Genomic DNA, 14,403 nt, shown 5'->3' on the forward strand with positions numbered 1-14,403 from the left:
TTTCGGCTATTGGTCAATGGATAAATATTGGAAGGACAATGGAGATGAAACTTGTTCTTTGACATCCACATGAGGAAACATGCAGGGGCTCAATGTAATGTGTCTTCCAGAAGAATGAATCAGTAGCAGTAGCACCCCCTCAGGACTCCCCTGTCTGTAACAGCCTGGACCAAACCCTCAAAACCTTGCCAACTTGGAAAGAATGAGACCTGTCCACTGCACCAAGGGTTTCAGTGGCATCCAACTCGGAAGTGATTGCAGGTTCAAAGGTCAGCAGTAAGAGTTTACACCTAAAACTGTTAAGACCATGTTCTCAGGCAGTGACATTTCTGTGACTCGTCAACCTCTGGACACCTCCTCGCCTTAAGGACTCCAGAGGGTCCAGCAAAGATTCACACCGATCATCTACATATGCCCAAGGGGCGTATTATGTAATTTTCCGAAGGATGAGGGTGGGGAGGGGCAAGATCTCATTGAAACAGACTGAATACTGGAAGTGTGGACATGGAGAGGATGATTCCATTCATGGGAGAGTCTGAACCTCAGAATAAAAGGACATTCTTTTAGAACTGAGGATGAAGCTGTTGTCTCTCCTTTCACTGTCTACGCAGTGACATCTGTCGCTCCTTTGCTAGTGAGAGAATGTGCCTGTGGGATATTGAAATGTTGAATTGAATAGTTACTTTTTGATGGACTGTAGACCATAGGCTCCCTTTGGGACTTTGCTGTTGTTGGCATGGTGGGTGGTGGCTTCATACTAGAATAAGTGGGGGAGGGGGAGGGCAGGTACTGCATGTGCATGGTGGGGGTGGGAGCTTTGGGATTCTTACATTTTTTCTGTCATTCATTCTTTGTTTTTTTTTGCCTACATTGAGGATGTCTGTGGAGAGTAAGAGTTCCAGGTTGTATACCTTATACATTATCTGATATTGAGTTGAACTGTCGAGGAAGAATTCAGCCAGAGGGTGATGAATCTGTGGAATTCGTTAACACAGAAAGAATGGGGAATGGAGAAAGAGAGAACTGGGGTGGGGTTATAACAACCATTGAGTTTGAGAAATCAAAGTTCATGCCATCAGGTTGGAATCCTGTTTCAAAGAAAAGCAGCTTTCTCTCGGTTCCCAGGGTCCAATATTGACCTCACAACCAGCATGACTAAAACTCAATCTGATCAATTCTTTTGTTGAGATTTTGTGGGAGTTTACTCTGCACAGCCTGGATACCACAGTTGCCACAACACATCAGTAACTGTGAAAGATTCTTCAGCAACTCTGGGAGAGGTGCTGCAGAAACTCAGGAGTCCCATTCTAACAATAAGCGAACACTGACAGGTGCGGCGGAAAAACCCCTCAAAAACTCCCTTGTTGTGCCACACCCAAACTGTGGGAATCCACCCAAGGCAATGCCTCAGACTCCCGAATAAAATCCCCTCCAAGTATTCCTCTCCAAATAAAAACTCCTCCCGCAAGAATTACTTCAGCGCTGAAGTCGGCTTTGACAAGAGTGCCTCTCCAGCGAGTATTGGGCGTGTCGGTTTCTCGGTGCGGTGGAAGTCCAAGCAATTTACACACCCGTGGTGGTGAGATATTTAAAGATCTACTTTACTTGCTGCATATATATTGAAACATTGAAACACGTAGTGAGATGCAACACTTTGCGTCAACAACCAAAACAGTTCAAAGATGGCAGCCCGCAACAGTCGCCACATTTCCAACGCCATCGTAGCATGTCCATAACTTCCTAAACCTCACACATTCACCTTTGGAACGTGGCAGGAGACTGGAGCACCTGGAGGAAACACGCATGAGGGTACAAGCTCCTTACAGACGGCAGTGGGCCGAAAGCTGAACAGCACTTCATGTTAACATATAACGGCTGGCTCAGTAGCATAGTGGTTAGCACAAGGCTTTACAGTGCAGGTACCCTGGTTCAATTCCCACTGCTGCTTGCAGGGAGTTTGTACGTTCTCCCCGTGACTTCCTCCGGGCGCTCCGGTTTCCTCCCACAGTCCAAAGACGTACCAGTCAGTAGACTAATTGGTCACTGTGAAATGTCCCATCATTAGGATAGAGTTAAATTGGGGGTTGCCCTGCGGTGTGGCTCGGAGAGTGGGACAGGCCTATTTGTGCTGAACCGCAATAAATAAACAGTCATTTATACAAAAGAAAATCCCAGCTGTGCAGCAACAAGGGCTACGTGCATTGGAGGATTCCACTTGCTGCATGGACACACAGCTGAGGCGGAGCGGTGCTGTGGTCCCCTGATCTTACATCTAGCTCCATTATCCCTAACACAGGACGTTAATCCCTATGCTACCACTCTACCCACAACCCAAAGCGCATACTGCCAGATTATCACAGAACGAAACCCATCCACTCTCCTTAGTCTGGTGTGTACAAAACTCCAAGCTCACCGTTCAACCCTGTCAACTTGGAGGCATGGTGGATAGACAAAGATTTTTATTTATTTAGAGATACAGTATGGAATTGACCCTTCCAGCCTTTCAAGCTAGGCCACCAGCAACCCACCAATTTACCCCTGGCCCAATCACGGGACAATTCATAATGGCCAACTGAACTACTAACCCGTACATCTTTGGACTGAAAGAAAAGCCATATGGTCAGGAGGGGAACGTACAAGCTCCCCACAGGTGAAATTGAACTCTGAAGTCTTGACGCCTGCTACGCCACCTCAGCGTGTCGGCTGGAACAGGGGCTCTGCTTCTGCGGGAAGATGGTTCATCCCACTGGAATGTAGGCGGGACCTGATAGAGGCCTATAAAACTACCAGGGGTACAGAAAGGGCATAAAGTCAGTCTTTTCCCCCAAAGGTGTGGGACAATAAAACAAGAGGGTCCAGAGTGAAGGTGAGGGCATAGAAATTCGACCGAGATCTGAGGTTTTCTTTTATAAACACACTCAGACACACTCACACATACACTCACACACACTCACACACTCAGACACTCACACACTCAGACACACACACACTCAGACACACACACACTCAGACACACACACACTCAGACACACTCACACATACACTCACACACACTCACACACTCAGACACTCACACACTCAGACACACACACACTCAGACTCACACACACTCAGACACACTCACACATACACTCACACACACTCACACACTCAGACTCACACACACTCAGACTCACACACACTCAGACACACACACACTCAGACACACACACACTCAGACACACACACACTCAGACACACTCACACATACACTCACACACACTCACACATTCAGACACTCACACACTCAGACACACTCACACATACACTCACACACACTCACACACTCAGACACACACACACTCAGACACACTCACACATACACTCACACACACTCACACACTCAGACACACACACACTCAGACACACTCACACATACACTCACACACACTCACACTCAGACACTCACACACTCAGACACACACACACTCAGACTCACACACACTCAGACACACTCACACATTCAGCCATTCACACACTCAGACACACTCACACATACACTCACACACACTCACACACTCAGACACACACACTCAGACACACTCACACATACACTCAGACACACACACACACTCACACACACTCAGACACACACACACTCAGACACACACACACTCAGACACACACACACTCAGACACTCACACACTCAGACACTCACACACTCAGACACACACACACATACACTCACACACTCAGACACTCACACACTCAGACACTCACACACTCAGACACTCACACACTCAGACACACACACACTCAGACACACACACACACTCAGACACACACACGCGAGATTGGTTGGTATATGCATCGAGTTGCAAGAGGCAGATATAAACACAACATTAAATGCTGTTGGACAGAAAGGATCTCATGTGGTGGCATCTATGTACTCTAATAAAATTTACTTTGAACAGAGTAAAGTGACTCAAAGTCCAGTCCTACGTTGCCATCGTTGGGAGTGGGTAAGGCAGACTGACAGGCTCTAGTGAAGCTGTACAGGCTGGTACTGAATACAATGGATTACTGAAACATTGATGAACTCCAACCATCCCACCGTCTTTGGATGAAGGAGATGGGAGGTAATCAATGGTCTGTGCTCTATAGGCCCAAGAAGGAGAAGATAAATGTGGCAGACAAACATGCCCCTTATGCCCAAATCATCCACGGCAACCAAGATGTCTAATTTGCTAGGCCCATTTTGCTAATATCTGTCTAAAACCTTCCTCATGCATATACTTCCACAAATAACCTTTTTTAAAAATTGTACCCTCCCTTTACCACTTCTGCCAACAGCTCGATCTACATACACACCACTTCCACATTCTAGTGTGGAAAAACCTGCTCCTTTAAACAGTAAACTATGCACTCTCACTCTGAGAGGTGGAGGCACATGGATTCTCACAGACAGACATCACAATCAGCATGGATGAGATGGCCTGAATCTCCTGTTTCTGTGCTGTATGACTTTACAAATCTCGCAGAAATCCTACACTATTTTTTCTGAGAATCCCTACAGATCTACTTCTGTAATTTTAATTTTTTACTATTTATTGAGATGCAGTGTGGAATAGGCCCTTCCAGCCCAACAACCTGCACCATCCAGCAATATCCAGATTTGTTCCTAGGCAAATGACAGGACAAGTTACAATGACAAATTAACCCATGAACCACAGTCTCTGAACTGTGAGAGGAAACCGGAGCACCCAGAGGTGCATGCAAATTTGATTTCAACAATTAAGAGAACTTTGGGTAGGTACATGGATGGTCAGGATATTGGAAGGCTATTGTCCTGGTACAGGTCAATAGGAGAAGGCAGTTTAAATGGACTATAAGGGCCAAAATGCCCATTTCTGTGCTGTACTTTTCTATGACTCTATGATTCAAATCAAGTAGTATATTCTTCCAAGGAGTTGTCTTTCTGTGAATCCTCAGGTGGTTGTAGACGTCAGGCGGAGATCCACATATTCTGACATAGGGTGGGCAGTGGTCAGGAGTCGTCATCGTGATATGCCGTGCTGTATGACATCATGATGTGCTGTGTCCTATACAGTGATCTCATGACAATGATTGTTCTTGGCAAATTTTTCTACAGAAGTGGTTTGCTATTTCCTTATTCTGCACAGAGTCTTTACAAGATGGGTGATCCCAGCCATTATCAATACTCTGCCTGGTGTCAGTGGTCACATAACCAGGATTGTGATTTGCACCGGCTGCTCGTACGACCATCCACCGCCTGCTCCCATGGCTTCACCTGATCCTGATCGGGGGCTAAGCAGGTGCTACACCTTGCCCAAGGGTGACCTGCAGGCTAGTGAGGGAAGGGATGCCTCACACCTCCTTTGATAGAGACAATATCCAACCCGACACCCGTAGTTTATCTATTGAGATACAACACAGAGATCTTTTCAGCCCTTTGCTTGAGTTGCACAAACCAGCAATTCCTCAATTTAACCCGCACTTAATCACAGGACAATTTACAATGACCAATTCATCTACCAACCAATACGTCTTCGGACTGTGGGAGGAAACCCACGCAGTCACAGGGGAAAATGTATAAGCTCCTCACAGGCAGTGACGGGAGTTGAACCTGGGTCACTGGTACTGTAAAGCATTGTGCTAACTACTATGTTAAAATGCCACCCCTGTACAGTGGCTATACAGTACAGAAACAGTCCATTCAGCCCAACTCACCAATGTCTGGGTCTTTTCCCATCTAAATGCATCAGAATAACCCTCAGTTCCATCTTCCCCATGCTCTTTTGCAGTTTATGGCGAGTACATCGAAACACAGCGAAATACTTCAGTTGCATTAACAACCAACACACCCGAGGGTGTGCTGGGGGCATCTGCGAGTGTCACAATGCGCTCCGGCTCCAACATAGCACTCGGCAGAACAGCGCAGAACCCAACAAGCAACCACACTGTTCGCTTCAACCGGTCTCGTGCGGGAGCCAATCCCACGTTACTTTGATTGAAGTTTCCCCACACACATTGTGGCCCTTTTTCCATGATCATTGTACTGCACCAGTGACAATGGTTCAATTCCTGCCGCTGGAGATCGAAAAACACTGGCGGGTTGGCAGTTCAGTCAACTCCATCATGGGCACGAGCCTCCCCCGCATCCAGGACATCTTTAAAAGGCAACGTCCGTCATTAAGGAGCCCCTCTCCCAGCACCCAGGTCATGCTTTGCTCTCAGTGTTACCATCAGGAAGGAGGTACAGAAATCTGAAGACACACACTCCACGATTCAGGAACAGCTTCTTCCCCTCTGCCGTCCGATTTCTGAATGATCATTGAACCCATGAACACTACCTCACTATTGTTCCCCTCTCTTTCTGCATGATTACTTTTTTAAATATATACTTATTGTAATTTATAATTTTTATTACTATGTACAGCTGCTGTGAAACAATAAATTTCATGATGTACATCAGTGGTATTAAACGAGATTCTGAGTTAGTGCTTTTTCCATGTAACCGTGTAGGTTTGTAGGCGCTCCTGTTTCCACCTACATTCCAAGGGCACAAGTCAGGGCTGGTGAGTTGTGGGCATACTGTGTCGGCGAGGGAAGCAGCTTCCCTTGGCGTGTCCTCGGACCGTGTTGGTCGTTGACACATTTCACTATGCCTAATCTCACAAACCTCGTCTGCAATCAAGAGATTGAAATATTAGAAATGAGCTTTAGTTGTGAGATTACATCAAAACACGCAGTGAAATGTGTCACTTGTGTCAATGATCGAGACCGACCGATGAAACGTGAGGGTCACCCGCTTCCAAAGCCAGAATAGTGTACCTGACAACTTAGCAGCAGTCTGAGGGGTGAAACTGGAGCACCTGGAGGAAATGTAAACGGTGGAATGGGATCAAGGTAGGGTTAGCATAAATAAGGTGATTAGAGCCGGGGGTGGTAATGAGGACACACTCCCAATACCTATTAAATGCTCCCAAAGGCGTACATCACAAACAGCTTCTGACAACCGTCCAGCTCCTAGCCTTCATGTGTGGCTGAGCTACTAAACCTGGTGGAACCATTTGTACCGACAGGATAAGGGGCAAAGATGGGTTACTGGAGCCTTCAAAAAGTCCCTTTGGGCAGATAGGCTCGTTAGCCATGGTTGGCAGCCATCTAGAAGAGGGAAAACTCTGATCTGGAACTTGCAGTTAAACCCACTCACGGGGGAGGCTTTGGAAAGGAATCCCGAGGGAAATACCTGGAGCTGGGGTCTCGGAGGCAACCTTACATTGACTGGCAATGCCTGTATCGGATTCTGTCATCCCCTCTGGGCCCATCAGAGAGGGGGAGCCTGCTACATGGGTAATAGCTTGCTCTCCATATCCTACTGCCCTGGCTTGCTTGTGCACTGGCCGGTATGTCACATAGACAGCTGGCACCTAACAGCCATGGACTGTCTGATCTTTCATAGATCCTGTTATAGTCGCTATTCTATAGATTTGCTCAGTATGCCCAAAGGAAAATGAATCTCAGGGTTGTATGTGGTGACATATGTACTCAGATAATAAATTTGTTTTGAACTTTGACCCTAACCAACAGGGGACCTCTGAGAGAGTGTAAGTAAGAAGACGATGATCGGCATAGACTCAGTATGTCTCTCTCATGTACGTCTCTGGGACTCTGGTCACAGGAAGAATACAAACTCCTTAAAGGACGTTAAGAAGACTTCTGGAATCCTTGCTTGTATTAGTCGAGGCATTGAGTTCAAAAGTCAAGAGGTTATGCTGCAACTTTATAAAACTCTAGTTAGGCCAGATCTGGAGTATCGTACAGGGTTCTAGCAGCTCTGCTATAGGAAGGATGTTGAGGTTTTGCAGAAGAGGGTTACCAGGATGCTGTCTGCTTTAGATGGCACGTGAGGCTGGATAAACTTGTTGTTTTCTCTGGAGCGGCCGAGGCTGAGGGGAGATCTGATAGAGATTCTGAGAAGCAGATCGAGTGGATGGAGAGCATCTGTTTCCCAAAGTGAAACGTCTAATACCAGAGGACATGCATTGAAGGTTCAAGGGGGATGTGAGGGGTAAGTTTTTTTTACTCAGAGTGGTGGATGTCTGGAATGCGCTGCCTGGTACGTTAGAGGCATTAACGTACATTAATACATTAGAGGCTTTTCAGAGACGTTTGGATAGGCACATGGATGTGAGGAAGATGGAGGGATGTGGACATGGTGTAGTAGGAGGGATTAGTGTTTGGGTGTTTTTGATTTGCCTTTTAGTTGGTATAGCATAACATTGTGGGCTGAAAGGCCTGTTCCTGTGCCATACGGTTCTATAATTACTAATGACATAATGAATTGAATGAACTTCTTACAGAAAATTAAATTCCAATTGCTGACCGCTGGTGCTGGAAAGCGTCATGCTAACTGCTACACTGCCATGGTCTCAGCTGAAAATGTCAATAGTTTGTTCATTTCCATTGCTGCTGCTCGACCTGCTGAGTTCCTCATGCGTTTTGTGCTAGTTACTAATATGGCTTCCAGTTGTGGCCCCAATTCCTTTACAGCACGAGCGAGCTTCTTTTGGATCTCCTGTGCTCCTTGATGCACGTTTCCACTGTGCACCCCACCTGGCCGGTATATGCAGCTGCCCATTCTTAAGGAATCCTGTAAATGTCAGCTGACTCGAGACCCAGGTCAACTTTGACCTGCGTAAGCTGTGATCTGAGTTTTCCTTATCGGTTTGTGGATGGTATAAATCTGGTATTTCTTTAGGATCCTAATAATTCTTCCAGAAACCGTGGAAGAATAGAGATGACAGGCTAGCGGAAAAGAAATTGAACAAAGATGAAGATCTCACTAAGTAAGACCTGGAATTTGATTGTAAGCAAGGTGGGAGACTGGAAACCTGATTGGATGAGGTCTAACCAATCAGGGGTATAAATACCACCAGACTAGGCATGCCCAGGCAACATCCCTGAAGAAGACGGCATAGACTGTCATCGAAAAAAATCAGTTATAATTGATACCTGTGTCCATCTGAAAGCCCAAGAAGAGTTTATTTGTAAGAAGGAGAGTTTTACATTGATGTTCAGGATTTTAAAAAAAGTGGTGAGTGCTTGTCCCAGGGTACCAGGACCCTCCCCTCCACCCCACAGCACTCACCTGGATGGTGGGAAGGGTCTTGTTGAGTTCTGTTGTACTCTCTCCGGGAATGCTCCCTGCCGATCGGCCCTCACACTCATAGCGGAACCTCATTCCTCGCTGCTTCGGTTGCTCTGTGATGATCAGCTTGGGCTCCTCCCCCTCAGGCAGGCACCTGGGAGCAGGCCGTGAGGAGGCCGAGCTCCTGGTCGGCCTCCCTGCCGCTCTGTGCTTGGCCTCTGACGAGGCGGCCCCGCTCCTGGCCGCCGACGGTGGGTTCCCCGTGGCCCTGCCGCCCAGCTGGGTGGTCCGGGCGGCCCTAGGGGCCAGCCGGGGCGAGCCTGTGCCCCGGGCGACCAGCTGAGGCCCGTCCACACTCATCAGGAGATTGGCGGGACCCCACCCGGGCACAGCATCCATCAGCTGGTTGCGGATCTCTCCGATCTGTGCGTTGCTATAGTCGCACGGCAGTGTGGTTGGAAACTCCCTCTCCTCCTCCAGGTCCTTCAGGATAAATTCATTTAGGATATTCAGATCTGGAAGGGGAAGAGAAAGAGCTGCATTTAGCTCAGCCAGACTGAGGGTTTGCTTGGTTTTGTAGTTGATTGTGAACGTTGTGGGCACGCTATGCTGGCTGCTGTCAGAACATAGGCTGCCCCCAACACACTCTTGAGTGGCTGGTCATAAACGGAAATGGCGCATTTCTAAAATGTTAATGTCTTATTTATTTTTTGAGATAGAGTGTGGAACAGGCCCTTCTGGCCCCAGTAATCCCCCGAGGTAACCCTAGCCCAATCATGGGATAATTTGCAATGACCAAGTAGAACGACTTTGGACCGTGGGAGGAAACCGGAGCACCCGGAGGAAACCCAAGCGGTCACGGGGAGAACGTACAAACTCCTTAAAGGCAGCGGCAGGAATTGAACACGGGTCCCTGGTACAGCAAAGTGCTGTGCTACGACACCATCCCGCCCCATGTGCGCGTGTTAATTAAATGAATCCGAATACCTGGCCCGAACACCTTGAGTGGAAGAAAACTGACCTGTATTTATAAAGTCAAACCCTGCCAGTCTCTGGGCAAGGGACTGGGGGTTGGGGGCCAGTTGTCTGGGGGGGGGGGGGTCTGAGAACCAGAGCTGAGGACTGGCGGTCAGAGGTCCAGAGGCCACCTGTACTGGGGTTAAAAGGCCTGAATGTGTGTGTTGGGGTTGGCCAGAGGGGCTACTGCTCATCGTTGTTCTCCTGCTGACCACGGTGGGCATGGTGTACAGGCACTGGAATGTGCAGTGACTCATTAAGGTTTGGTTTGTTAATTCTTCGAGAGGACCACAGCCTCGTCGTAGGGTTTGGAGGCTTGCGTGCCTCAATGACCTGGAGAGCCTTGTTGTCTGGAGTCAGGGCCTTGTGCTTTGGCTCTTGGTAGGGTCATCCATGCCAAACAGGGTAGAGGCCAGACTCAGAGGGGTCCACCGGCCCTCCAGGTTTGGGGGTTCAGCTCAGGGCCAACGACCCTGACTCATAAAACAAGACTATTATGGAAGCAGCAATGAAGAATCCTTCTACATCTGAGTACAACGGTATTCTTGAGTTTCCACCTGTGAGTTGCATGACTGACAGTGGTGAAAACCAAGATGGAGATGCTGACACGATGAAGGAAGCCCTGAACACTACCGGAGATAGGGGACTTTCATTCCTGCCCTAAATGCCAGCGGCGTAACAGGCAATAAGGTTTGCTAATGCAAATGATGAGAGTCACTGCAACCTTTGACGTAATAATCTGAATCTGTGAGGTGACCTTAGACTCGCGTAGGGAAAGCAGCTTCAGCCCGTGTACTGAAGGAGCTAGTCAAAGAGGACAGAATACAAGGTTTCCCCAGGCCGAGTCTCAACACTGGTTTAATTATTTGTACCTTCCATGGGTCTCTTCCCAATCGGATGAGGAATTCTTTCAGATGAGAACCTACTCACCGAAATTCTGATCTGCTTGGAGATATGGGCTGGGACCTGAGGGGAAAAAATGAAACCAAAAGTTAATTTAGAATTTTGTCCCATCAGTGTCCTCATAACTAAAGTGTGCCAGAAGCAACAATTATTTTACTTAGAGATGTAGCAGGGGAACAGGCCTTTCCAGCCCGACAAAATGCACTGGCCAACTACGGCCAATAACGGATCAGAATCAGGTTTAGTATCACCGGCATCTGTCGCGAAATTTGTTATTATGTGGCATAATAAAAATTGTAAATTACAGTAAACATATAGTTGTGTATTTGATATTTCAATACTATTTGAGTCATTTAGGGTATATATTGGTTGATTGAGCTTCCTCATTTGCGCAAGTACTAATATATATCCAGCCGATTGCGCAGTGGCATCAGCACCAGACTTCGAGGCAAGTGGTCCTGGGTTCGAATCCGGCCAGCTACTCAGACACTTTCAATCCGAGCTGGACTGAGTATCGAACCAGCAACTCGATCTCATGAGGTAAAAAAACAGACAAAATGCTACAGTAATGGCAAGGTTGCCACCCAATGTGCTGTAAGGCGCAGAGAGGAACAGCAATAAATACATGAATTATACACATCATCACACTTCACGTGATACATGCACGCCTTGCTTAAAGTAAACAAAGTCAGACCCGCATTTCGGACTCCCATGTCTTTGCTTCAACTTGTTTAATGTTTTGAAGTTATAAAACATAACATATTTAAAAAGTGAAATTAAATAAGTAGTGCAAAAATAGAAATAATAAAGTAGCAAGGTCGTGTTTGTGGGTTCAATGTCCATTCAGAAATCGGATGGCAGAGGGGAAACATGAGGAAATCTGCAGACGCTGGAAATTTAAGCAATGCACACAAAATGCTGGTGGAACACAGCAGGCCAGGTAGCATCTATAAGGAGAAGCACTGTCGACGTTTCGGGCCGAGACCCTTCGTCAGGACTAACCGAAAGGAAAGATAATAAGAGATTTGAAAGTAATGGGGGGAGGGGGAAATGCAAAATGATAGGAGAGCGGAGGGGGTGGGATGAAGCTGAGAGCTGGAAAGGTGACTGGCAAAAGGGATACAGAGCTGGAGAAGGGAAAGGATCATGGGACGGGAGGCCTCGGGAGAAAGAAAGTGTTGGGGGGAGCACCAGAGGGAGATGGAGAACAGGCAGGGTGATGGGCAGAGAGAGAGAAAAAAAACAAACAACTAAATATGTCAGGGATGGGGTAAGAAGGGGAGGAGGGGCATTAATGGAAGTGAGAGAAGTCAATGTTGATGCCATCAGGTTGGAGGCTACCCAGCCGGTATATAAGGTGTTGTTCCTACAACCTGAGTGTGGCTTCATCTTGACAATAGAGGAGGCAATGGATAGACATATCAGAATGGGAATGGGACGTGGAATTAAAATGTGTGGCCACTGGGAGATTCTGCTTTCTCTGGCAGACCGAGCGTAGGTGTTCAGTGAAACGGTCTCCCAGTCTGCGTTGGGTCTCACCAATATATAAAAGGCCGCACCGGGAGCACCGGACGCAGTATACCACACCAGCCGACTCACAGGTGAAGTGTCGCCTCACCTGGAAGGACTGTCTGGGGCCCTGAATGGTGGTGAGGGAGGAGGTGTAAGGGCAGTTGTAGCACTTGTTTCACTTACAAGGATAAGTGCCAGGAGGGAGATCGGTGGGAAGGGATGCGGGGGACGAGTGGACAAGGGAGTCGCGTAGGGAGCGATCCCTGCGGAAAGCAGAAGTGGGGGGGAGGGAAAGATGTGCTTGGTAGTGGGATCCCATTGGAGGTGGAGGAAGTTACGGAGAATTATAAGTTGGACCTGGAGGCTGGTGGGGTGGTAAGTGAGGACAAGGGGAACCCTGTCCCGAGTGGGGTGGCAGGCGGATGGGGTGAGGGCAGATGTGCGGGAAATGGGAGGGATGTGTTTGAGAGCAGAGTTGATGGTGGAAGAAGGGAAGCCCCTTTGTTTAACAAAGGAAGACATATATTTCGTTCTGGAATGAAAAGCCTCATCCTGAGAGCAGATGCAGCGGTGAGGTGGTGGGTGAGCACTTGTAAGCAGAACAAGTGCTACACCTGCCCTTACACTTCCTCCCTCACCACCATTCAGGGCCCCATGATCCTTTCCCTTCTCTAACTCTGTATCACTTTCATCAATCACCTTTCCAGCTCTCAGCTTCATCCCACCCCCTCCGGTCTTCTCCTATCATTTCACATTTCCCCCTCCCCCCACTATCTACCAAACCACAAATATTCTGGGTTATTGAGGAAAATCAACACATTCATGGGGAGCACACACAAACTTTCTGGAGGCAGAGCGGAGTAATGTAGAGGGAGAAAAACCCCAAGGAGCTCAGTGGGTTGAGCAGCATCTATGGAGACAGAGGGATGGCCAAAGTTTCTGGTTCTCTGCTGGAACCCTGATGCAGGGTCTTGAGGTGAAATACTGACCACTTGTTTGCCTCCACAGAGGCTGCCCGACCTGCTGAGATCCTATTAGATCACAAGATACAGGAGAAGAATTTGGCCATTTGCCTCAATTCACTCATGACTGATATTTTTCAAGTTTGAAGTATGTACAGCTTTAAGATTTGTTTTTTGCAGATAGCCTCAAAACAAAGGAATCACCACAGAACTCATTTAAAGAACCCCCCCCCCCCCCAGACACTGAGACCATCAGACGATGAAGTAAAGAACAAGTCACACAGGTGAAAGTATATATTACTACACACTACATTCAGATTTATTTTCTTGCAGGCATTTACAGGCTTCAACCCCATGTGACAGAACTTAGAACAGAATGCCCTTCAATCCACCATGTTGTCCTGACCTTTCAACCATCTTTTCCCTCCCTCATGGCCCCTCCATTTTCTATCATCTGTCTCTTAAACATCCCCAATGTATCCATCTCTACCACCACCCCTGCTCCACACTCATCTCGTTGTGCAAAAGAAAACTACCTCTGACATCCCCCCCTCAATCACCTTAAAACTGTGCCCCCTCATGTTAGCCATTTCTGCCCTGGGAAAACATTGGCTGCCCACTCCATCAATCCGTCTTATTGTCCTACGCAGCTCTAACAAGTTAAACACTCAACTCCCCTGGGGTCGTCTACTGTCTCTGGTGCTCCCGAAGCAGCCTCCTCTACGCCGTTGTAAGCTGGGGGGCCGCTTCATCGAACACGTCGCTCCATCCGCCACAAGTGGGATTTCCCAGTAGCCAAACATTTTAATTCCCACTCCTGTTCTGACATGTTGCTCCGTGGCCTCCTCTTTGGT

General features: G+C 47.8%; 1 protein-coding gene across 2 annotated transcripts in view; it reads right to left on the reverse strand.

Moving 5' to 3' along the window:
* LOC132402307 (transcription factor RelB homolog) overlaps positions 1-14,403 on the reverse strand; it is an 84,882-nt gene that overhangs the window by 31,935 nt on the left and 38,544 nt on the right. The window contains exons 4-5 of one of the 2 annotated variants that reach the window (XM_059985173.1): positions 11,103-11,138; positions 9,156-9,670 (exon numbers count right to left, since the gene is read on the reverse strand). In XM_059985173.1, the coding sequence (XP_059841156.1) occupies positions 9,156-9,670; positions 11,103-11,138 (551 nt within the window). Of the gene's footprint in view, positions 1-9,155; positions 9,671-11,044; positions 11,139-14,403 lie in introns of both variants that reach the window. The other variant, XM_059985174.1, reaches the window with a different exon arrangement.

Source organism: Hypanus sabinus, chromosome 11, assembly GCF_030144855.1.
Source record: "Hypanus sabinus isolate sHypSab1 chromosome 11, sHypSab1.hap1, whole genome shotgun sequence".
Lineage (NCBI taxonomy): Eukaryota > Metazoa > Chordata > Chondrichthyes > Myliobatiformes > Dasyatidae > Hypanus > Hypanus sabinus.